This window comes from Notolabrus celidotus, chromosome 5, assembly GCF_009762535.1.
Source record: "Notolabrus celidotus isolate fNotCel1 chromosome 5, fNotCel1.pri, whole genome shotgun sequence".
NCBI classification, from domain to species: Eukaryota; Metazoa; Chordata; class Actinopteri; order Labriformes; family Labridae; genus Notolabrus; species Notolabrus celidotus.
In genome coordinates this window covers 21048906-21071898 of record NC_048276.1, presented here as the reverse complement: position 1 = coordinate 21071898, position 22993 = coordinate 21048906, and the positions used below count along the sequence as shown (strand labels likewise).

Below are 22993 nucleotides of genomic sequence, written 5' to 3'. Positions count from 1 at the left end.
TTATTTACACATTGAATAATTCTTTTTTTTTTTTTAACATTACCTTTGCATATTTTTTTTTGTGCATGGATAAAACTAATCTAGCAGTATAGCTTGCCTTAACTGTGACCAGCCTATAAAAAACTGAGTTATTTGTGATGCTGTTTACATGCAAAAAATGCCAAACACTGCCCTTATTAGAAATTAAATTGTTTTAAGTTCAGAATTCTTTTGCATAATAAAAAAGTCTTGAAAAATCTTATCTTGTTTTTGTTTATGTTTGTTTTTCCATAACATGACAGTATGACAGGGAAAATGCACCCCTGTTCTCTTTCCCTCTCTAAGGGGGGAAGAGTCCAAGGGTTCTTAACAAGATCCCACTGATCACAACAACACCATGTGGACAGTTAGACATGATACCCTGTGGTCTGTGCATAAAATTACGTTTTGTAATCAGAACCTTTAGTATCAATTCCGTCAATCCCTCATGTTCCCAAAAGTAAAGATACAGTAAATAAAAATAACTTCAGGACAGAACATTTAGCTGTGGCATGAAAATAAGGAAGACACCCTGCACTAGAACACAGTTGTTTTTCCAGGTCTTTCCCTAAAAAGCAATGTTCGGTACATTGCTTCAAATGACAATGTCCTGTTATCCAACTGTGTCTCTGCATTTGTAAAGATAGGTTGAGTAATACAGCGGCAGGACACCACCACATTTGCAACAAAAGGAACGCAGAGTGGGCTTCGACTGCACGCGTTTACACATGAATGAACAAGAATGTGGGAGAAGCAGAGTAAGAAAGAGAGAGAGGGAATAAGAAAGAGGGAGCAGAGGAGAGAGAGAGAGAGAGGGAGAGAGAGAGATAGAGAGATAGAGACATTCAATAAACATTTAAACGAGCGTCTCTCTGAGGTGAGGTTTATTTTTGGGCTGGCAAGCCACAGTGAGGAAGCACGGGGGGAGAGAGGGAGTGGGAGTGTGTGTGTGTGTGTGTGTGTGTGTGTGTGTATTAGAGAGCAGGGGAGAGGGTGAGCACATCGTGTCCCTGGCTATATGTGGGGAACAACTCCTGGCACAGACCCATTAAAAGGAAGTCCCGGCACTACTTTCTCTGCTGCAGCCAGAGCACGTTCCAAGACTGGATGCAGACACGAAGGCTGCACAAACCTAACGTCATATGATCTTTAACCATGATTCTCTGGATGCTGGCCAAGCTTGCAGACACCTCTCCTTCCCTGCATATTACCAGGCTTAGCACTCCAATTACATACTTCAATTCTTAATACTTTTAATATGAGGAGGGATGATTATTTTCTCTTTTTATTGGACAACCTTTGCTGCTTGTTCTGCTTTAAATTTCCTGTCATGCTCCAGTGTGCTGTAATAACAGTGAAATGTAATAGAAAGAATCCTAATAATCGCCGGACAGAAGTATATCCCCACAGTTGCAATTAATTCTGCTGCAAAAAGACTACATTCGGCTTAGTCTGAATCTACTGGATTAAATCTAAACTGAACGTTTATCTTTTAGATATTGGAAACAGATCTCACCTTTTGTCTATACAAAAACATTGTCTTCTTGCACAATACCTGAGGAAATGCTTTGGAATTTATTCCAGGCTGTTTTTTTGTTTCAGAGCAGCCCCTAAATAATCACTTGAATATTGTTGTGAGAAGAGTCAAACAAGTTTTCATTGGTTCAGTTAGTCATGGGGAGAAAGATACAGAACTGCAGCTTGTGCCTTGTCTACTACAGGTGTTTCTCTTTATAGAAAGGGATCTTGTGGGTAATGTACCCATGTGACATTATTTGGCAGGCGTGTTATGCATAGTTATTCTTGTGCGTGATAAAATAAAAGAACATGAATTTTCTGCTGACACAAAGAGGCACATGCTGTCCATGTGTTGTCAAGTTTCAGCAGACAGTGGCTGCAGAAACAGCAGGCGAGAAAGGATCTGTGTTTAGTGATTTAAGTACCTGTTTTTTATGCAACATGACAGCCACTGGTTAGCCACTTAAAAACTACCAGCCAGGTGAAGCCTGGGGAGACCAGCATCCTCCAGACTACTTCACAACATTTAGCTGAGAGTTCACTTTCCTGCTTTGAGCGACACGTCTCGCCTCTCATGTAAACAAAAACATTTTCCAATCACAAGCGTACTCAGAAAATCTCTTGCATATGCTCCAGGCTAGTTTACAAGTTTACAAGATTGTATTTTTGGTTTGGATTGAAAAGCTTGCTGTGCATTTATGTGATGTAATGGAGCATAACATAGAAAGTTATGTCATAGTTTTTAAAGCTGCAACAGAAAGAGCATCATAGTGTACACTCTGCTCACCTGGTAAAGAATAGCCACACATGCTTGAGCCTGCAAGATTCAACTTCCTGGATTAATGCAACAGATATAAAGTTTATGATGGAGTACCGCTAGGTGATAATTAATTAGAGGCTCTGGTTAATGAATCAAAATTAACACCATGTATGGATCATTTTTGTTTAATTGTCTATGCATTACTTCACCATTTCATTACAATTTATTCTTTCCCTGAGTGTTGATTTAAAACAACCCCTCCCCCAGACACACAAACACAAACTCCTGAACCTCTGCTCTCTCTCCCCCCTTCTGTTCGTCTCACATTTATGATGTCTCAATCAGCAGTATTTTTTTATTAAGTCACAAAAAATTGTCCTGTGTTTGGGATGACCATTGTTAATGACCTATCTTATAGAATGATCATAAAGACTGTGTTACCAAATGACATTAGCAGCTTTTATTGACATTTACATCAAAAAGGACGCTCTCCTGTTACTGCAGTCTGTACAGTTACAGAAGGGACGTACCTAAGATGTCTGTATGTGTGTGTCGTCTCTCTGCACAACATCCTACGCCCGTAGCAAATCCTACTTGTGACATGTAAATAAGAAAAAAATATAAAAAATCCCTTACAATGTTAAACAGGATTCTGTTGACATGTAAACTAGGGGTGAGTATTGGCAAGAACCTCATGATACGATACGCATCAGGATACTTGGGTCACGATACGATAGTATCACGATATATCAGGATATCACAATATTGTGATATATTGCGATATTCTACACAGTTAACTAAGAAAAAATTAGAGATGGTGTTTATGTAAATCACACAATATTAAGCAAAATTGAAAGGACAAATTAAGTCAAAACTATTTGATTGAAGACAACTTTTTGACTTTATTGTTTTTGAAATACTGAAGTTGTATTTTAGTTCCAACTCGGCTAAAATGTGAATTTTTATTATTACAAAAATATCTATATTATATCAGAGGTCAAAGTATTGCAATATATTGATGTATCAGTACTTTTTCACACCTCTAATGTAAACAAAACTGCTACTTATGATTGTGTGATAATTGAAATATGAAGCAACAGTGTGATTAATCTTAAATTCTTCTGGATTCATTTTTTTTTTAACGATGAATTAATTAATGCAAATAATTGTATTATTTTGAAAGTTCTAAAAATAAACATAATACAATTATAAAAACAAGTTTAAAACTGACCTTTTCTCTGAGACATGCAACCATAGAAGATGAAAAATATCAGACCACTGGAAATCTTACTGTCACCTTAAATAATGTCTTTATTATTTTATTGTAAAAAATGGTGCTTACTTCACCCATGAACCATCTTGGAAAAAAAGGACCTCTCAAATATTACAAGATGATCCAGGACAAGAAATTATTTTATTTTAATGCTACTTTTATTTTTTCCTTCATCCGATTAATGTAATGATTTCATGAGTGAGTTGTGATGACACTGCCAATCTTTAGTCGCCCGGATTGTTTGTAATGAAACAAAAACAAATAAAATTCCCATGTGTGAGTGTGTGGAGGACAGCAGAGGTGTAACTGTGCTTAGTTAAGACGCACAGTTATAGATATGCCAGAGACTCCAAGCTGCTCTGAGCAGTGAGGTGGCATGGAGCCGCTGTGGGGGCCCATCTCGCCACTCCAGTGATAATCCTCATCCTCCACCAAGAAGGCATTTTACACTCATTTCCCGGCTCCGCCTGGGGCAGCCATGCATGGGAAATTGAGCAGCCTACTAAGGGGGTGTCCAGGGAGAGACCGGAGGGTGTGTGGACCGAGAGGGAGCAGAGTATGATGGTACGCTCTCTTGCACACAGAAAGCAAACCAGCCAGCAGAGCATCGGCTTTTCATCATCAGAGCGCCCGGGTTACCTAATCATCCAGATAAATATTAGGGAAGATTTTTTGATACAAGCCATTATTCAGAAATAAGGCACGCAGAAGAGAGCCCAGTATTGATACTACTGTTAACACTGTTAATCTGTGATTTAAGTGGATTATTTTCTGCTTCCTACACACAGATGTGGTGTTACTCTTACTCTTAACTTCTTAGCTGTGTGAAAACAGCTTCTCTTACCAACAGCCTCTCGTCACAACTTCAGTAAGAAGAAAACAGTGGCATACCTGTCCTTGTTGAGGAAGGTCATTACAGGCACAGGGTTGAGCATTTCCCGGCCCATGGTCCAGCTCGGCCTGTAGATGCAGTCCTCAGGTATTTTAATGGGTGGGAGACACTGGCTGGGTAACGCCTTGAGAGGAGCGAACATGGAGCAGCCTACAAACGCCTGGCACAGCTCTGGCTTGAATACGAATGAATAGTCCTGAAATAGGGACAGAAAATAAGGAAAAGTGAGGTAGGGAAATATCTGTGGAAAATGAAATATGATGTCTACAACCACAACATCTACATTTTCAAATTATATAGCTCTAGGTCAAATTTCTGGTTATTTTTAGACAGTTTTAAGAATGCCAAATAACTCCTTTATGTTACAGTTTGCAATAAAAACGAGCACAACAATCACTCTATTCCTCATCTGCAGGAAGCCATGACCATCTGGCCTTACAGCTGCCTCAAATAATCCCAGAGACCATACACCTCATCAACTAATAATCACTCACTTTGACTTATGACACATGCTGGCTCTGACTGTAAATTACACCTGTTGGTTCAGTCACTTGTAATTGGCGCCGTAGTAAACGCGGACAGATTTACTGACTCTGTACCTACCTTGATCTCCGATGGCTTGGGGCTGCAGAAGCTCTCCTCCACCTCGATCTTGAAGTGCCCACTCAGAGATGAGGTGCCGTCCAGCGAGGTCATCCCCGTGTTGTGCTCCATGCTGCCATAGTCTTTGCTGCACATATTCATGGGGGAGTAGCCCATGATGTGCTGCTCCAGAGAGGGAGGCGTGGGAAACATCTGGTGGAGGTCTGCAGAGCCTGGTGGGAGAGAGAGAAGAGGGTATCACTATATGACAGAGATGGATTAATATGAGTTAGAAAAGCAACAAGTGCAGGAGGAATGTCTCGAGTCTGTTCTTGGAGGAAGTTTAATAGAATTTTTAAACGACCAATAGAACATTTAATGACAGTGTAAGCAGGAGGATTGACTTTGTAAAAGTGGAGACAGAAAAAAAAAAACCCTTCCTATTATACTTTTTTAAAAATCTGAATAAAATAGCACTGATTGATATCTTTCTATTGATATGGATGAAAATTAGTTGAACCAATGACTGCTCTCTTTGAGACCCTGGCCCAAATCCTCACCCCTCACCTGACATAGACTCTCTTGCAAGGTTCTACATCAGACTATTGCAATACATTTGCACACACTGAATTTAAGAATTGCCTGTTTATTATATTTTATATTATATATATTTTGCACTCACAATCATCTTGCACCTTTCTGCAGAAGTGTGCGGCTCTCGGATGCAACTTTTGCTCCTATTTTGTATACTTGGTGTTTTTATAGTTTAAGTTGTCTTTGCTGATGTGTAAAACCTACTTGGCACTAAAGCTGATTCTGATTCTACATAGTGTTATTTGCAGTGCAGTTTACGCCTGCACAATAATTTCTCTTTGTCTGTTTTTTCTCAGCGTTCTCATTCATTGCACTGATGATATGTAAGTGAAACACTAAAGATAAAGTCTATTACTAAGCTATTGCTTTAATCATATGGCTTATACAGCTATACATCATAATGATAGAGATAAACTCAATTATATTCTGCTTCTGATGCTATCCACTCAAACAACACTTAGAGACAATAACCTTTCTTTAAGATAACACTTAACAAGATAACACTTGTTCAGTCATCAATTTGAGTTCTGTTGATGACATAATGCGAGAGTATGATGTGTCGTTTTAAGCTGTTAAGACTAAGCTGATTGAAACTACAGCTTCTGTTAAGATGCGTGCTGTTGTATTTGTCTTTCATGCTATTCTGCAACAAACTGAGACAACAAGCTGTCTTCACTGGCAGCTGGCATCTAACTATGAAACAGAGGAAGACTAATTAGTAGGGCTTTAAGTTCAATAGAAATTCCGCCTACTGATTGTTTACATCACTTGTCTCTGTTATCTCTGCATAATTGTTTGGTTACAAGTCAAGATATATCTATTTATCTACAGAATAAATACACCAACAGCAGAGTTTCAAAGCTGAAAGGTGGTTAAATACAGAAGCACCTCCTTTTGTCTGCTTTCATCATCACTCTCTAACAACAACTCTCTATATAAAGAGACTACATCAGGAATATCCTTAGCCAATACTTTTTGTAATTACATGAGGCTTCCAGGGGTCTAACAAACACTTTTTATGGTAAATGAGTCAGGAATGCACGGTATCTGTTCATAAAAGTGAGGCAAAACGGTTGATGTGAGACCAATTTACCTCACAGTAAAATATACAACGTCCTTAAATTCTCTTTAGCTCCACTTTAGAGCCCCTCAGCTCAGATAAATAAATAACTAAAAGGATAAAAAATGAGTGAAGATAGTGTCTGGTAAAGGTTTGTTCAGGTTAACACACTGGATTAAACTCTGAGGAAAGTGTTTGCACAGAGAGGAAAGAGAGAGTTACAGAGGAGGCAATGAGACGAGAAGCTGCAAATAGTCTTATTTTCCACCACTAGGTGGCCAAGACAAGAGTGAGCATCAACGATGCATTAGTATTTAAAGCCTTAGTTCTAATTAGTGGATATAAAGGATATAAAGCCATACACTTAGCAAGTGAAATTATGAGCAGGGGGAATACTGTGTTCAAAACCAAGCGACTTGTGGAGAAATCTCAGTCAACCACTCTTAATTTTCAAGGGTCTCACAGGGATCTGGCTCTAGATTAACACTTGAGGTAAATCCATTCTTGTAGTTTAAAGAGTCACAGCGCATCAGGGAGACAGATGTAGAGATACATACTAATGCAGGAGACGGGGTCCAAAGTAGATGGCTTTGGTTCTTTGCTGCCAAATTTATCGTCCGTTCCATTCATCGGTCGCCTGGAGCCGGGCTGTTTAAGAGAAGAAACAAAGAGCATCAGCACCTGATCATTCAGGTAAATCAAAGCATCACTTAATATTGTTCCTTTAATATGAACGCTTTCATATTTCTCACACCCTGCAAGATGCTTCTGTAACACATGAATGCTGACTGAGATACACAAACACACACACACACACACACACACACACACACACACACACACACACACAGCACCACAGAGCGTGTGCCAGACCACGCTCTGTGTAATCAGATACTCATTGCAGTGTGAGCCAAGGTCTCTACTAACCGCCAGATCATCCTCGTCCGAGTTGAAGAGGTTGTCCAGGTCGTTGATGGACACCACCAGGTCTGTCTCGTGGATCAGGCTGGTGGAAGCCATGCGGTTGTGAGCGGCCGCCCGCTGAGCATCTGCACAAACAGAGTCACTGTTAACACTATCTGTGTATTCATTGTTATCCACATCTTAAAAGCAGTAAAGCTGACTGAGCTGGGACTCTTATGAAAACTAGTTACCTGAATTGGCTTCTATCAGCTCTCTATTCAACCAATTCAGAAAGCTGATGTTCTAAATTCAATTATTGAAACGCTCATGGCATGACAAATCCAATCCATGGGATTTAAATTGAAATGTATTGAGAATGACTCTTCCTTATTTACCGAATGAGACTACTTTTTATGGAGACTGAAATGAGAGTGAATGTATCTTTTCTATATTGGTATGCTCTCTCTCTAGATGTGGATAAACAACAGTATTGTGTCGGTCTTCTGAGGGTGCCAGTATGACTAGAATTGATTTAGTCAAGGAACCAAATAATAAAAAAGCAAAAGGGATGTTGTGAGGAAATCAAGAAGCGCCTTACCATCTGCTGGCCCTGCTCCTCCATCTTCACCCTGTGAGGAAACAGAAAAGTTGAGAAGGTTACACTCAGACAAAGCTAGACATACACACAGGAGCAGGTAGATCAATCATGGACTGGAGACTCGATGAATCAAAGCTCATAATTCAGATCCAGTATGAGCAGTGGAGCTGTCAGTGTTCTCACAGAATGAAAGAAGAGGAAGACTAGCCTGTTTCTAGAAGGTTACTGCTCATTTAACCTTTTTTTTATCATTTAAACTCATTCTCAAATTTATTTAGGAGTTGACTCTCAAACTATATTTATTCATCAGCTTGATCATCTCACCAGTGTATGCACATATTTCACTGTTGAACACTGATCATCTATTGATCTATGCTGCTGTCCTGACTAGGACTCCCTTACAAAAGAGGTTTTTGTATTTTAAAGGGAATAATCCTGGTAAAATAAAGGTAAAATAAATTAAATCACTGCTCTGAATCACCTCTAAAACCACACACACACCTGTGCTTGTTTCTGTCTGTGTGTGTGTGTGTCTGATCTTTTAGTTTCTCATCAGCAGTATTTATAGTCACCTTGAGTATATAACAAGGTTATTTTTAGATTTCATTCATGCTTCAGTTTTTGCTCCAGTGTTGAACCTTCCTGAACTTGTTGATTATGATGCAGCTTTTGAAAACAACTTCAGTAACAAGCTTATTCACAACCTTTTACCAAACATCACAGATGTGTGACTCAAATGAGAGGTCCCATTAAGAGGGGTGCTAACAAAAGACAGTAACTCACTCTCACTCTTGCATGTGTGATTGTCCATTCCCCCTCTATGTGTAGGCAGGATGAACACATGCAAGGAGCAAGAGCACATGGAGAGTGTCCAATTAATTATCTCTGATGTCAAAGTTGTTCTGCAGGTGATCAAAACATAAAACATGCTAATGTATGCTAAATAGACTTTAGTGATCCTTTATTTATCAAGGCTGTCAGCCCAAGTGGCAACTATGAGAGGGAAACACTGGTTGTTTACAATATTACAGCAACCTAATCAGGGTGAGGCTTTGTGTTGGAGTTGATAAGGGCTACAAAGAGTTCAGTGTTTCCCACACATGAACCAGACTTGGACAGGTGCTCAGGTATACTTGCCAAACATTTGAGCGTTTTTTTTTTCTTTATCTTTGCAAGATCACAGCCGGCAGGGGATAAACTATTGGATGATCTCCCCCGACTCTTTACGCTTTGTGCATGTGTTGCAAGTCAGAGAGTGTGAGTGAGTGAGTGAGTGAGTGAGTGAGTGAGTGAGTGAGTGAGTGAGTGAGTGAGTGAGTGAGTGAGTGAGTGAGTGAGTGAGAGAGAGAGATTTAGGATTTGAATGCAGCCGATGTGAATCTGCAGTAGTTCAACTCTGAATTGTTTAAATGCACTACATCACTAACAAGCATCCTCACACATTGAGGGATGAGACAACAAAACCAGCAATATAACTTTCAAACACAAGTTGTGTTTGCAGGGCCTCTTTATAAAACTGCGGCTGATGGAGAAATGTAAAGGAGCTGACATGTACAGCAGAGAGGAGCAGAAACAAGCAGGACAAGCTGCTGTGTGTATCCAGAGAGGAGAAGTGCAGGTGTGTGTGCGGGGAGTCTGTTTCATCACACTGTTAGCATGTGGGTATATGAATTCCTTAGAGTTCAAAGCAATGAAACAGTGATAAAAATCAAACGTTACTGGACTGAGTTGGGATACATCCCAAACAGAGGATGGAAATATACAAACGTAACAGGGACATCAACAGCCGTACAGACGTAAAAGAGGTGGTTTCCTTTTCCTCCAACAAAGGCAGAAAAAAATAATAAATTATTATAAAAAAAATAAATAAAGAGAAAGAAGGAAAGAAATAAAGCAGAAGAACAAAGAAAGGAGTCTGTTTGCCTCCAATGTGGCAAATGAGATTTCCAGTGTGATCAGAGTGAAATCATGAATCCAGGAATAGCCTCTTAGGCTCCACCCAGACTCAATATGTGGGAGGACTGGCCTTGGTGTGTGTGATGTTGGTGTGTGGTGTGTTGTGTGTGGTGTGTGTGTGTGTGTGTGTGGTGTGTGTGTGTGTGTGTGTGTGTATTGGTGTGTATGGTGTGTGTGGGTGCGCGCGGGTTTCTTCTGATGGGTTGTGTGCACACTGTGTGCTGAGCAGTCCTAGCTGGGGAGCCGGAATGTTATGTCCCAGCCATTGATTTCATTATGCTCCAGGGCTTTTCTCTGAGTAACGCAGACTTTAAACTTGTCCCTTAAAGGACCAATCCACAGTGGTGCACAAAATCCGCAGCTAGGTCACAATCTATAGGTGCATAATGATGCCTTAACCCCTTATCAATAACCTGCCTTGGGTGGAAAGTGTGTGTTGAGTCTTTACTATTGCAAAAAGCTTGTTGAAGTCTACAGGGCCGCCTGCAATGAAAGCATCAAATCACTTTTTCCCCCCTCCACTTCATACATCAGTCCCTGACACATGTCACCCACACGCACACTTCTGTGTTATAGTTTGGTTGATGCTCCTTTGACAGCACATGTCACATGGCTGCAGCAAGGCCAATAAGTCTACGGTCTGTGGGTTTTATAGACTGTTGCTCGCATACAGTCACACCATCACTGCACTCTACAGCAAGCAGAAGTCGGAGCTTTAATAGTGTGAACAGCGTGCAACGAAAGGCCGCCGCCCTTTAAAGAGATGTTTCGAACCATGATCCAGAAAGACCCTGAGTTTGACAGACCGTTTCGTCAAAACCCTGGAACTGTTTTTCACTGCATTAATGCACAGAAAGCAGTAAATAGTTACATTACTGTCTTTTTCATTCACAGATGCAGAATCATCTGAGGAAACACTTTTGGCTCAGCAGATGCTTTTGGCGGGGAAAAAAATAAATATCAAGCCTCTTGCAGTGGCCATAGGAAAACAGAATTAAAATGAGTTTTCAGTCAGTAGCTCTGTCATAAACTCTTGAAGTCTAAATAGTTATATTTTCATATTTACATTTAATTTATATTTAATTAGTCGCGGAGAACCCAGTTTCAGCTGAGTAGCTTGACATTTAGAGTAGTAAACAGTGGCGTGTGACTTTCCTATGTCGCGTGCATATGTTTGTGTGTCAGCCCGACCTCGCAGAGCTCTGCAGACAGAGCAGCAGGAGACAGAAGCTTCAACTACTCAAAACAATAATAAGTCCGCACTAGTTTTTCTTAATGACTTGGCTATTTAGCTCCAATATTAACCCATCTAGTGAGGAACAGACCTCTGAAATGTTTCTCACTAAAGGAAAATGTACCTGCATTGAAGGATTGGAGGGGATTTAGGATCCTGTATTGGTCTATTTTTTATCTATTCTATTATTTCTATTATACATTGTCTTTGTTATGTTAATTTAAAATGTTTAAAAAGGTCAAATTAGGTTCCCCCGACCAAATTTGTGTTACCATACACCGCTACTGTTTATTGTTATTTTATCTATTTTCATTTACTCCATAACTTTACCTTTTGGCAGCAGTGCATCAACCTCCTGCTAAAATAAAGCACTTTGTTTTCAAAATGGGAAATAAAGGTGTTTTTCCACCACAGGAACTTTACCCCAGAACTAGGACTTACCCCTGAACTACGTACGTTTCGACCGAGAGGACCAGGGTCTAAATTTAGTTCAGGGGTAATAATCTCCCCCCTGAATACCCACTGCTTCGGGGGTAGTACTTTTCAAAGGTCCTGGGACTTTCAGTTGAAAGTAACGATGTTTGTGGAGTTTACACAGTTGTTGAAAACACAGAGGGAGTTCCTTGGAATGCATACTAGTTTTAGTTTTTTATTAAGATTTCAAAATATTATTGAATACAATTTTTTTTCTCCATACGTCACTGGCCTGATTTGCACAATCTACCCGGGACTTCAGCCCGCGGTCGAAACGCAGACAACAATGCGGGCACAGGAACCTTTTAGTTCCGGGGAAAGTAGTTATGGGGGCTAAAAGACCCCGGAACTCTTGGTCGAAATGCACCTTATGGTACCTAGATGTAAGCAGTAAAAAAGGTCAAACAAAATAACAAATAACAGTTTTATGAGCTAATCTCTTCTTAAAGCTTGAACATGTACGGTGTTACACCCTGTAAAAATGTGATGAATCAGCATTGTGAATCTTATGAGTTCAGTGTATCGTTACATTTTTGATCCAGGTTTCATTCCACATCAGCCATGTGCTGGGTCAGGTTTCCTGCAGCTACTGATAGAGTCAAAAGATACTCATGATGAGAGGCCCAAACTCTGTGGTATAAAACATGGGGAGGAACCCCTGCACACATCTGGTGGATACACACACACCCACACGCAGCATAAAGCAGACAGTGGACTGGCTCCATTGCACAGAGCGCTCTTTAGGGACTTCTCCACTCCACTGAGAGCTTCCTTCACCCTTACATTTTCAGCACAGACCGCAGGGACCCAAAGAAGCAAAATATTTGAGTGTGCTTTTTAAGCTTAATGGTCCAGTGAGCCAGGTTTGTTGCCGTGGTTAGACTCCAGGCTCTGTGAAGCCTGATGCAGACACGCAGCCAAGGAATGAGAGCACACACACACACACACACACACACACACACACACACACACACACACACACCACACACACACACACACACACACACACCCACACACACACACACACACACACACACACACACACACGTTGAATCTCCTTTTCAATGCTGGGGGCGATCCCAAGCTAACAGGTGGCCCTTGTCTGGAGCCTGAGCCAACAACCTCTGAGGGAGAGCGCAGGAATACGGTGGGGAGGGGAAGGAGGGAGGATGGCAGATCAAACAGGAAAAACAAAACAACTTAAAGGAAATTGGACAGGCTAACTATTTGGTGTTCCTCTGGGCTCAACTAACAATGGTGATTCAGGAATAGCTTCCTGTTCTGTAAGGCTTGGGCAGCGAAAGCGGATGTAAGCGGAAAGCAGTTACTGCGTTATTTTTAGTGCAGTATTGCTGAGGATGCCGCTGATGGCCTATTTTTCTACCTCGCCTGCTCCCTGATCTTAAAATCAGTCCTCTTGTTCCCTTTTTTTGCCCTCTGGCAACTAGTAAGGAGAAATGGATGGAGTGGTTACTGTCTGTGCTGCCTTTTAGGGAGGCTGCACAGCGCTAAGCATTTTTCAAACTGCAATAAATCCAATGGGGTGTCGCTGAGAGCTCGATCGAAAGCAGCCAACTTGGAAAAGGCACCGTGCGTGGCTTATTTCCAGAGCGAGCAGAGTTCGGCGGGGACTGTTTTCAGGTCAACTAGACACGATAGAGAAATGTCAAAGTGTCAAGTTAAATACAGAAGTTGAATTTATGACAAGAAACAGCAGCATTGCAAGAAGCAACTGAGCTGTATAAATATCCCACCACTAACTATGCTCTTGATTCATCTCCATTTCTTGTGGCATGATCTATCACTGGATGAAGTACACTGCATGTGATCTTAAGCCAGTATGGCCATTGTGACAGGATGTCCTCAAAACAATGAGGCATGTCTGTCACTGTGTTTGAGGTTAATAATTAAGTTAAAACTTCATAACAACTGTCCAAATTCCACCTTAATAACACCATTTTTGAATCAAACCACCATCAAGACAAGGAAATCAATGATCTTAAGGTAACACGTGTATCAAAACAAGATGCATATATCTCTGTGAAAATTTGGTGTGGGGGATCTGCAGTTCGATGTTTGATAGTTAGGTAATGTTTGCCAATTTAGAGAGGTCCTGCAGGTTGTTGTTATGGAAACAAGTTGCAAAACCTGTTTTCGTTCCATCTGTACAACGTTAAGTTAACATAAGACAAAGCATTACAACTGAGCCATGGCGTACCATTTTACATGACCAACATCTGTGCACATTTTCACAGGATGGTGGCACTCCACTTCACACTTTCTCTCGGCTTTCCTTACCTTATGTTTCTTTCCTGGCTCACGTTCCCCTCCTGATTTATCCTTCTTGTTGGAAAATGTGAATTTGACGTCTCCCTCCTCGAAGGCGTAAGGGTCCACCTCCGGTTCGTGATCTCCGTCAGTTATGGCAGCAGACAGGTACTGGTTCCTCCTGGCTCGATACATCTGGACGCGTTCTTCGGATACCTTCAGAGGACATTTGGATGTGGACATCACCCTGAGGAGACAGGAGAGATGAGGTGTGAGGACTTTGGACTAGTCTGCACAATGTATAGAGCGTGCATGTGCAGGATGTGTGATGTCAGGTAAAATTACTGACACATCATGTGACTGTACAGCTGCAAAAACAGAGCACACAGTGAACTGACCACTGTGCATACAGTGCCTGTATATCACCTGTCTGTAAATATGCACACAACATCAGTCTGTCACAGCTGTACACTGGAGACAGGCACGCAGTGAGGTGAAGGAGCTTCTTGGTGTGTGTATTCTCATTATTTACGGTACCTCGCCTCTTCGCTGGTTAATGCTGTGGCTGCACATGTGGACTGTTTACAAAGCAGGTTTGCTGCAGAGTGTCTCCTTTTGGTGGCTCACTTAATAGAGCTGTGTCAGAAAACTGGCTGACCCAGACGGTAAACTATCGCTTCAAAAAGGTTAGTATTACAGGGTTGGAATTCAGATTAACCCATTAATATCAAGTGTGGGAATTTATAGTACTGATCACAACTATGGTTAGATTTTGATCACAAGGGGGAGACGTTTTTTAGTCGGTTCTCTAAATCAGCAGGTTTGGAAGATCACATCATCAAAGCTTTCATGCATACAAAAACTGCATGCTTACAAAATACATATGTTCAAAGAGATGATGATATTATATTGCTCCTCTTTGGTTCAGTGTTCATGTTTTGCAGCCCTTTGCAGTATTTTCTAAAGTGATGTACAATTCAATGTGAGTAGGGTTGCAAAATTCCAGGAATTTTCAAAGTTGGAAACTTTTCATAGGAATAAACAGGAAAGAACCAGGAATTTACTAAATTGAAGGTTGGCCCTTAATAGGGAACTCAAATATTATTGGGGAAAATCTATTTTAGCATAATCCTGACTAAAACAACCAGATTTCATGCAAGTACAGTTGAATATCTATACTATTCCTCAAATCACATGCAGATAGCACACTGCTTACTGCAGGGCTATTGAGACCACGCCCCCTACATGTACTTTTTATTTGCATGTTGAATCGGACTATTTTGGAGGGAGAGGGGCTCTCTTCATTTAACATTTTGAATCGGACTTGCGTTAATTTTTGAATGGGTTGGGTTGGGGGGATGAGTAATATTTAACTCAACATTCATGTTTTTGTTCTTCAATGAAAGAATTGATTGTTCAATAAAATATCTAACACTTGATACATTTAAACTTACAAATAAATCTGTTTTAATTGTATTATTTTGGATGGATGTCTGCTTATAACAAAACAAATATTTATGCTTGGATATGATACCTTTCCATTAATTTCCCAGTATTTACCATAAATTCCCATAATTTCCAATTTGGAATATTTCAAAAAATTCCCCAGCTTAATTTCTCATGGAAATTTATGGGAAACTTTCCACCCCCTTGCAACCCCAAATGTGAGTAAAATGATTTTAAACTGAATTTTCTACTCCTCATTTAATACCTACAACACAGATCAAGCATGCAATTGAACTAGGGCTGAACGATTTTGGAAAGTAATCTAATTGTGATTATTTTCCTTAATATTGCAATTGCGATTTAATATGCAATTATTTGTACGGTCCTCTTCTCATGTATTTTTCAACAAAAACAAGCAATAAATCAATCTGTATTATAATAAACAATATCAGATTTATTATACACAAACTGTTCTTTCTCATAGGCTAGACTTATGTTAAGATAAAGGCAAATGAAGCATGAATTAATATGAAAGACGGTTTATTTATCTACTTCAATGACAGTTGTAAACTTACTAATATTTTGACTTGCATTCTTGTAAGCGTTCACCACAACTAATTAACAAAATTCTGCCAAACAAGTGTTTTAAGTTTAAAGCATGTTTAGATGTGAACAGCTGACTGAAGGTGTTGCTCACAGAGGAGACGCTCAGCTGGGGGCTGCGGCTGAGTGACAGGTCTCGTTTTTCTCTGCTGCCGGACTGATTCTGATCCGGTTGCGCTCCTGGCTGACACCTGACCACGTAAACATGCTCATTGTTCTCAATAAGAACGAGCAGACAGAAAACTGGACACTGTGAGTCTAAAATATGATTCTGTTCAGTTGTCCTGTTGCAGTAAATCCACATGTTGTCTAAGTCTTCACTGATTCTGCGTCTGCGGAGATTATTTATAAGCCTGCTCCACATGTTGATATTCAGCGCGTTGATTATTTTGTACGCCTCAATATGATTGGTTCTTCTGCTGAGGCCATTTTTAAAGATGTCAAAACAAATCAACAAATCAAAAATCAACGTGGCCGAAGTTGTTTTCTTCATCCCCCCGCTCGCATGTGTCTCGTTCTTCGGAGATTTTTGGCCGTCGGCAAACCAGCTGAAAGGTGCATTACGGCCACCTACTGCATGCATGTCACGTAAGGCTGCGTCTGTGTACATGAAACTTTTTTTTTTTAATCGCAGCCTTTGTGATTTGAAAATTGCATTCTATTACATCATGATGTCGGTTTGAATTCGATTCGGCCCTAATTTGAACACTAGATCACTTGTCTATAACACAACCTCAACACATGTGAAAAATGTTGGTCTCCCCTTCTATTTTTTCATTCAGGTGCCTGAGAGCGGATGAGAAGCTTGAATTTAGACTGGTTAAAGTAGAAGGGATGTTTTCTATATCGCAGTACAGAAGAAAATCCATTTGTTACATTATTGTTCTTTTTCTTTGAACAATTCAGTTGCCTTACTCCGGACAACCATAAGAGATTACTTCACAGACAAGCGATAAACACTTTGTTCATTCACAGAGTGTGTTACAAGCTCATATTATCAAAAGAGCGCTCTGATCAGATACAAAGGAAAGTTGTGTGTGAGTAGAGTATCAGAAACCTAACATCTACATTTCATCAACAGCTCTGTTTTGGCCCAATGCTGCCTGATATCATATGTCACAGTTGCTGCCATATTTATCTGCAGAAACAGAAATGGCAGCGATTGCAAACTACCCTGACAGCTGTCATGCAGCAGAAGTGGATGCATCATGTTTGTTGTCAGACAATTACATTTCTAGCAGATTTATGGAGACGTGCTGACTGCCACACTGATGGCTCACACACTTTCAGACAGACACATTCATCACTTGTTACTGGGACATCAAAATCTCTTATGTGACTACGACTGTGGCCTACTTGTTCCATATGTGTAACAGAGTAGAGAGGGAGTAGTAAAAAAAAACACTACTGCCACTCAATGGGAGAGGAGGGACTGACCCAACTTATGTGTTATCCCTCCCCTTCACTGCCTTCCTATATTCCTCTGTACTTCTGTCCTCTCGTCATGCCTGTCCGGCTCTGATGTGAGGTGATGGTGTGCAGTGGCCTGGGCCAGAGATTAGCCGCCATTCAGAGCTGTGGCCCGGAGGATTACAGCTCACTAGAATAGCCCGTCCAAGCGGCTGGCCCCTTGGGATTGCGTAACCCCGCTGCTGCTAATTCCTGCTACGTCCACCCTACGGCCTGCTGGTCACTCCGCCTGCCTTCACATTGGACAACCCCCTCCTTCCCCCCTCGCTCTGTGATTCTCCTCCTTGCTAGCAGCTCCTTCTTGGTGCTAGTCTGTCTCCTGTGCATGCCAAACTGACAGCCAGCAGACAGTTTCTTTCAGCTTCAGCTGTGTTACAATAGCTGAGGTTTTTATCTTTATCTAACCCCACCATCACTCTCTCCCGCTTCTGGTGTATGTGCTTCTAGGAATCGATGCTGGCCCTGCACATTGGTGATGTATGATGTCAAAAGGGCACATAGCAAGAGATTAACATGCTGTGTGCAGCTAAGCGCTATACCGAACATTTTGACACAGAGGAATGAGAGAGGGGGAGTGAGGTGGAGGGATCTGAGGGAGAGAATGTGAGAGGAGGAGAAGGTGGGTTTAGCATCATCGCTCTTTAAAATCAATCATTTTTTTCTGGTTTCCTGAATGTTTGCGATGTCCCAACACCACTTTTCCCCCCGAACATCACTTTCAATATCTACATTTAAGTAACAGCTGTAACAGAGAAGCTCTCTATTATACGTGCTGCAAAAAAAAATTACATATTACTTTTATTACACAGCTCCAGGCTATATCACTAACCCTATTTGAATGCAAAATGCTGCTCTAACTGTTGTTTACCTAGCTTAGTGCACTTATACCTCATCTAAGAACAAGCCAAGTGGAAGCTAGCTGCAGCTCAGCTTGGGCCCTGAAGACTTTCTGTGTCTGCCAGAGTGTGTCGGAGAAACCATTCATTTTATATGAAATTGCCTTTTTATGTGTTTTTATCTTATCTTTAAAATCAAAAGAAACAACCTTATATTGTGTGATAGGGGAACACTAATCCTCAACATTTTGTTAGCTTTGCTGGACCGAGGGTTTACTCTTTGCCAGCAGCACAGAGTAATTCCTTACCACTCTAAAGCAGAAGTTGGAACTGGCAGTGTTAACACTTTAAAGGCGTATGAACAGGAGGGGGGGAGAGGTTGAATTACTGGGGGGCTGATGTGTTTTGGTAATGGATCACTACTGACATTTTCTAGATAATTTACTAACATTAATGCTCCAATATGTCCAGGAACTCGCCTGCCACACATGCATGCACCTATCAGCAGGAGGTTTTCCTTCAAATCTGCTTTCAGAACTTGAAATACTGCAGCTTGGTATGGTTGAGAGGCAGAACAGGGTAGCACATGGAGGAGGAGAAGTCTTCAGTAATGATGACCGTGTCTGTGTAAATAAGTCTACTACATATCACTGCAACTTGTCATCAAGTCGTTTTTGCTCGACACTTCCTGACTTTTACCCTATTCGTTCAAAACACTGGCTCACCTGGACGTCTTGGGGGCATTTTACGAGCAGCCTAGCGGGAAAAGGTCCAGAGAGAGTTAGGAAATCAGCTGCGTTCACACATGCAGCTCATCTGAACTATGTCTCCCCGTCTCTTACCGCATACAGTTTAAAATCCTCCTCCTCACCCACAAAGCCCTCCACCACCAGGCCCCTTCCTACCTCACTGACCTCCTCCACCATCACACTTCCCGTAACCTGCGTTCCTCACATGCCAACCTGTCTCCACCTCACAGAACCAAGCACCGAACCTGGGGGGACAGAGCCTTCTCCGTAGCTGCCCCCACCCTCTGGAACTCACTCCCCACTCATATCCAAAACGGCTCTGGCCCTCCAACATTCAAGTCTCTATTAAAAAACTCACCTTTTTAAGCTAGCTTTTAATTTGTAATTGTACTGTTGTTTTGTTTTGTTTGATTTGGATTGACTTGTGTTCCTTGCATGTATTGATTTTAACAGTTGTACAGTGTCTTTGAGTCTTTTAAAAGCGCTATATAATAAAATGTATTATTATTATTATTATTATTATTATTATGATTATGATTATTATGTCAGGAAATATCCAGGAGTTCAGTGCATGTGTGTAAGGGACACAGGGGGCACTTCCTTTGTGTATGGATTTGCAGCATTTTATCATTGCATGTGTGCCCTGTGTTTGTGTGTTTTTAGATTTGCATCATTGATGGATGTGAAGAACACTTGCTTGTTCATTTGCACTGCGTATCCAACTTTGCATTTAACTGTTTTGTATCTTTATCAAAGTGCAATGTTCCTGAATGTGCAGCATGTTTCTCCAAATGAAGATTGTTCAGGCCCCTGCAGATCACTTAGCCTTGTTGACCATCAATTTATTCTCCTGTGTGTGAAAGAGAAGGTACTGAATAGTGGTTGTTAATACGCAGCTGTCACTCACTCTGTCACTGACACCAGGTTGTCCAGTGATGCCGCAGCCTCGTCCCTCAGTTTGTCCCCCGGTAGCAGTGGTGTTGGCAGCTCTGCTTCTTTCCTGCGGGGAGGTTGAATAACCGCCAAGGTGTGTGTGAGCTATCATCCTCCAGGTTGACCGCGGTTCCTACATACACGGTGGGCTCAGGAGGCTCGGAGTAAGTCGAACCTACAGGGTGGCAGTGATGGGAGTGGAAGTGCTGACTGAGACCCTCTTGCCCTCCAGGATCCTCGCCCCCACCCTTCGCCCCAACAAGGCAGGGCTCAGGGGGAGGCTGGTAGAAGTGTTGGCTGTTGGGGGTTGAAGGGTTCTTCATGCCCTCTCCTGACTCCTCGCTACGGTCACAGGGATGAGGGCTAAGTGGTGGGGGTTGTGGGGAGTTGGCCTGTTCCGATGGCCCAGCGTTGACACCTCCAGCATGGAGCTGGGGGGCTTTTTGAATGGCGGACACATCTGTTGATCGAATACTTGTGAATCTTCCTCCATCCTGGCCCCTCATGGCCAACCTCTGCCCTGCTGTTGTCTCGGTCTCTATCGAAGTGTCCTCACAGGTCAGGCTGCGATGATGGAAAGGCGTCTGAGGTCTTTTCTGCTGCTTGTCACCTTTCTCAGGCTTCTCTCCCCCGGCTTTGTGCTTGGTAGGAGTCTGGGAGGGCTGGCCTGCAGACTGAGTTTGGCCTGGGGTGCTGCCTGCTCGCTGCTTCACTGATTTGTACCTGCAAGGAAGATGACAAATAAGGTGAGGTGAGACACTGAGGCATCGCTGACACAAAGCAAAACAGCAGCAGAGAGAGGGAGAAAAACAGAGAGAGGGAGAGAAGTTGCAACTTAAATATTCTCATGATGCACAGATCTTATGTAGCTTATGTGAAGTTCCCTGTACCTGAACAAAAAGCACCGACAAAAGAAACAATAAGTTGCAACAATTTCAGTACTTTCAAGAAAAAAGGAAAGTACATCATCCAAGCCCAAATGAGGATGATCAGATGACGCATAACAAGATACAGAGGCTTCACTGTGGTCTTTGGCATCTGTTGGCACTCCGATAAGAACATCTGGGATGAAACCAGCTCACCTGTTCACAGCCAAGGTGCAGTGTAATGAAATGTTGTCGATCAGTTATCCGTTTGGATCACCTCTGAAGATTTGGCAACACAAGAACCGCGGGCTGATTATTAAATTTAACCACATTGTGTAAACAGGTGACCCGGTGGAATCTTCATCTGTATCTCTACTGCTTTCACTACTCTATCTGATGGAACACAGTGCTCATATGCAGAGCAGAGAGTTTGCAGCAATCATATAGAGTATTGTGTTAATCTCCTGGTCCTAACACAGCACCCTCTCTAAACCCGCTGTCTACCACCTCTGATCTCTCTCTCACACTCTTTAAGCAAAGGGGAAGAGGTCACTTTGAGTGGTGTGGCTTCAAACAGCGACACTGATACCTGAACACGTTACAGGCTACTTTAACACATGTCCGGGAGCCCTTTTATATCCCCGTAAAATATAATAGCAGTGGGAAGGGAAGTGGTCAAAAACATGAAGAGGCTTTGAGACCTCCCATCCTTCATTCACCATCTTCTAATTCAAAAACTGAATTAAACTTTGTGATCTGAGCTGCGGGTTTTGTGATCTGTCACAACCATCCTTCTAAAACCACTGCCTATCTGTTGGGCCAGCATTTGCCCCTGTGCTCCTTTATCGCCACTTGGCTTTGAGCTGCGGTTACACATTAAGGTGATGACGAGAGAGCTGTGTCTCTTTAAAGGCCTGGGTTCTAGCTTGCCCTGGCAATCAGATGTCAAGATAAGCAGACACATGGACGGCTTCCATCTACAAAACAAAGCTAATGGCCATTAAAACTGGCAACGCAGAGAGCTTCCCATTTCTGTGTCACCAAAGTGTTGGGCGGCGTCCAACAAATTAACATGCTCCAGCTGACTGGCCCAATCCACTCTGCTCTCGTCTGCCGTCCAAGTTGGCTTTCCTCTCCTCTAAGGTGGGAAATAAAAAGCTGAGTACGGCGGATTCCCGGTGGAAATGTGCCCAAACTTACAAGGTACCGTCCAATCCAAACATGCTCAAACTTCAGCTTAAAAAGAACTTACTCATCAACCATTAATCTGAACGGGTTAGCCATGTATGAGATTGAATCAGACTTCCCATGTGGAGTCTAGTGGAGCATTCAGCTCACTGACTGGACCTGCAGGCTGCAGTGAACAGCTCGTGGTTACATTCAGACATGAGAGGAAAACAGCTGCTTCCAACTGTGAAAAAATGAAATGCTGAAGACTGAAAAATGTACGCAACATCTCATCTGAACCGGATGAAGAAGAAATAAACATGCTGCAGAATTAAAGCCTTTCATGGGGCTGAATGTGGTACAAAAAAGATGAAAGTACACAGGTAGAAGCAAGTATTCGTATATTTTAGGTCTGCAACTAAGAACTGATTCCATCATCAAAATATCGGGATATTTTATGATGATTAAATCCTCTTTGAGGCTTTTTAAAGTAAAAAAATGTAAGAAAGGACTCTTCAAACATCTGAAGCCAAACATGCCATCTTTAAACTGCTTCTTTGTCCAACAAATAGTCCATTATTTCCATTATTAATCATAATAAATTACAAGAAAGGAGCAGATCTTTATACTTAAAGAAAAAATGTTTAGACTCTTCTGCTTACTGGATGATTGCATGGTTATAAAACTAGTTGATGATGAGCTTCCTCTCAGTCAACCTCTTGAATAATTGTGGCAGCTCTACAGTAGTCTACCCTCAACCTTAACTGTGCCCTCTGTCTCAGTAAATAAACAC

The 22993-nt window shown here is 41.7% G+C and overlaps 1 protein-coding gene across 1 annotated transcript in view; it reads right to left on the bottom strand.

Moving 5' to 3' along the window:
* The window catches only part of med13a (mediator complex subunit 13a), a 136390-nt gene that overhangs the window by 15287 nt on the left and 98110 nt on the right, over window positions 1-22993 (bottom strand). Inside the window, 8 exon segments of the mRNA XM_034683752.1 lie at window positions 4461-4657; window positions 5065-5276; window positions 7255-7345; window positions 7625-7746; window positions 8199-8229; window positions 14161-14377; window positions 20142-20244; window positions 20247-20890. Of these exon segments, the coding sequence (XP_034539643.1) occupies window positions 4461-4657; window positions 5065-5276; window positions 7255-7345; window positions 7625-7746; window positions 8199-8229; window positions 14161-14377; window positions 20142-20244; window positions 20247-20890 (1617 nt within the window).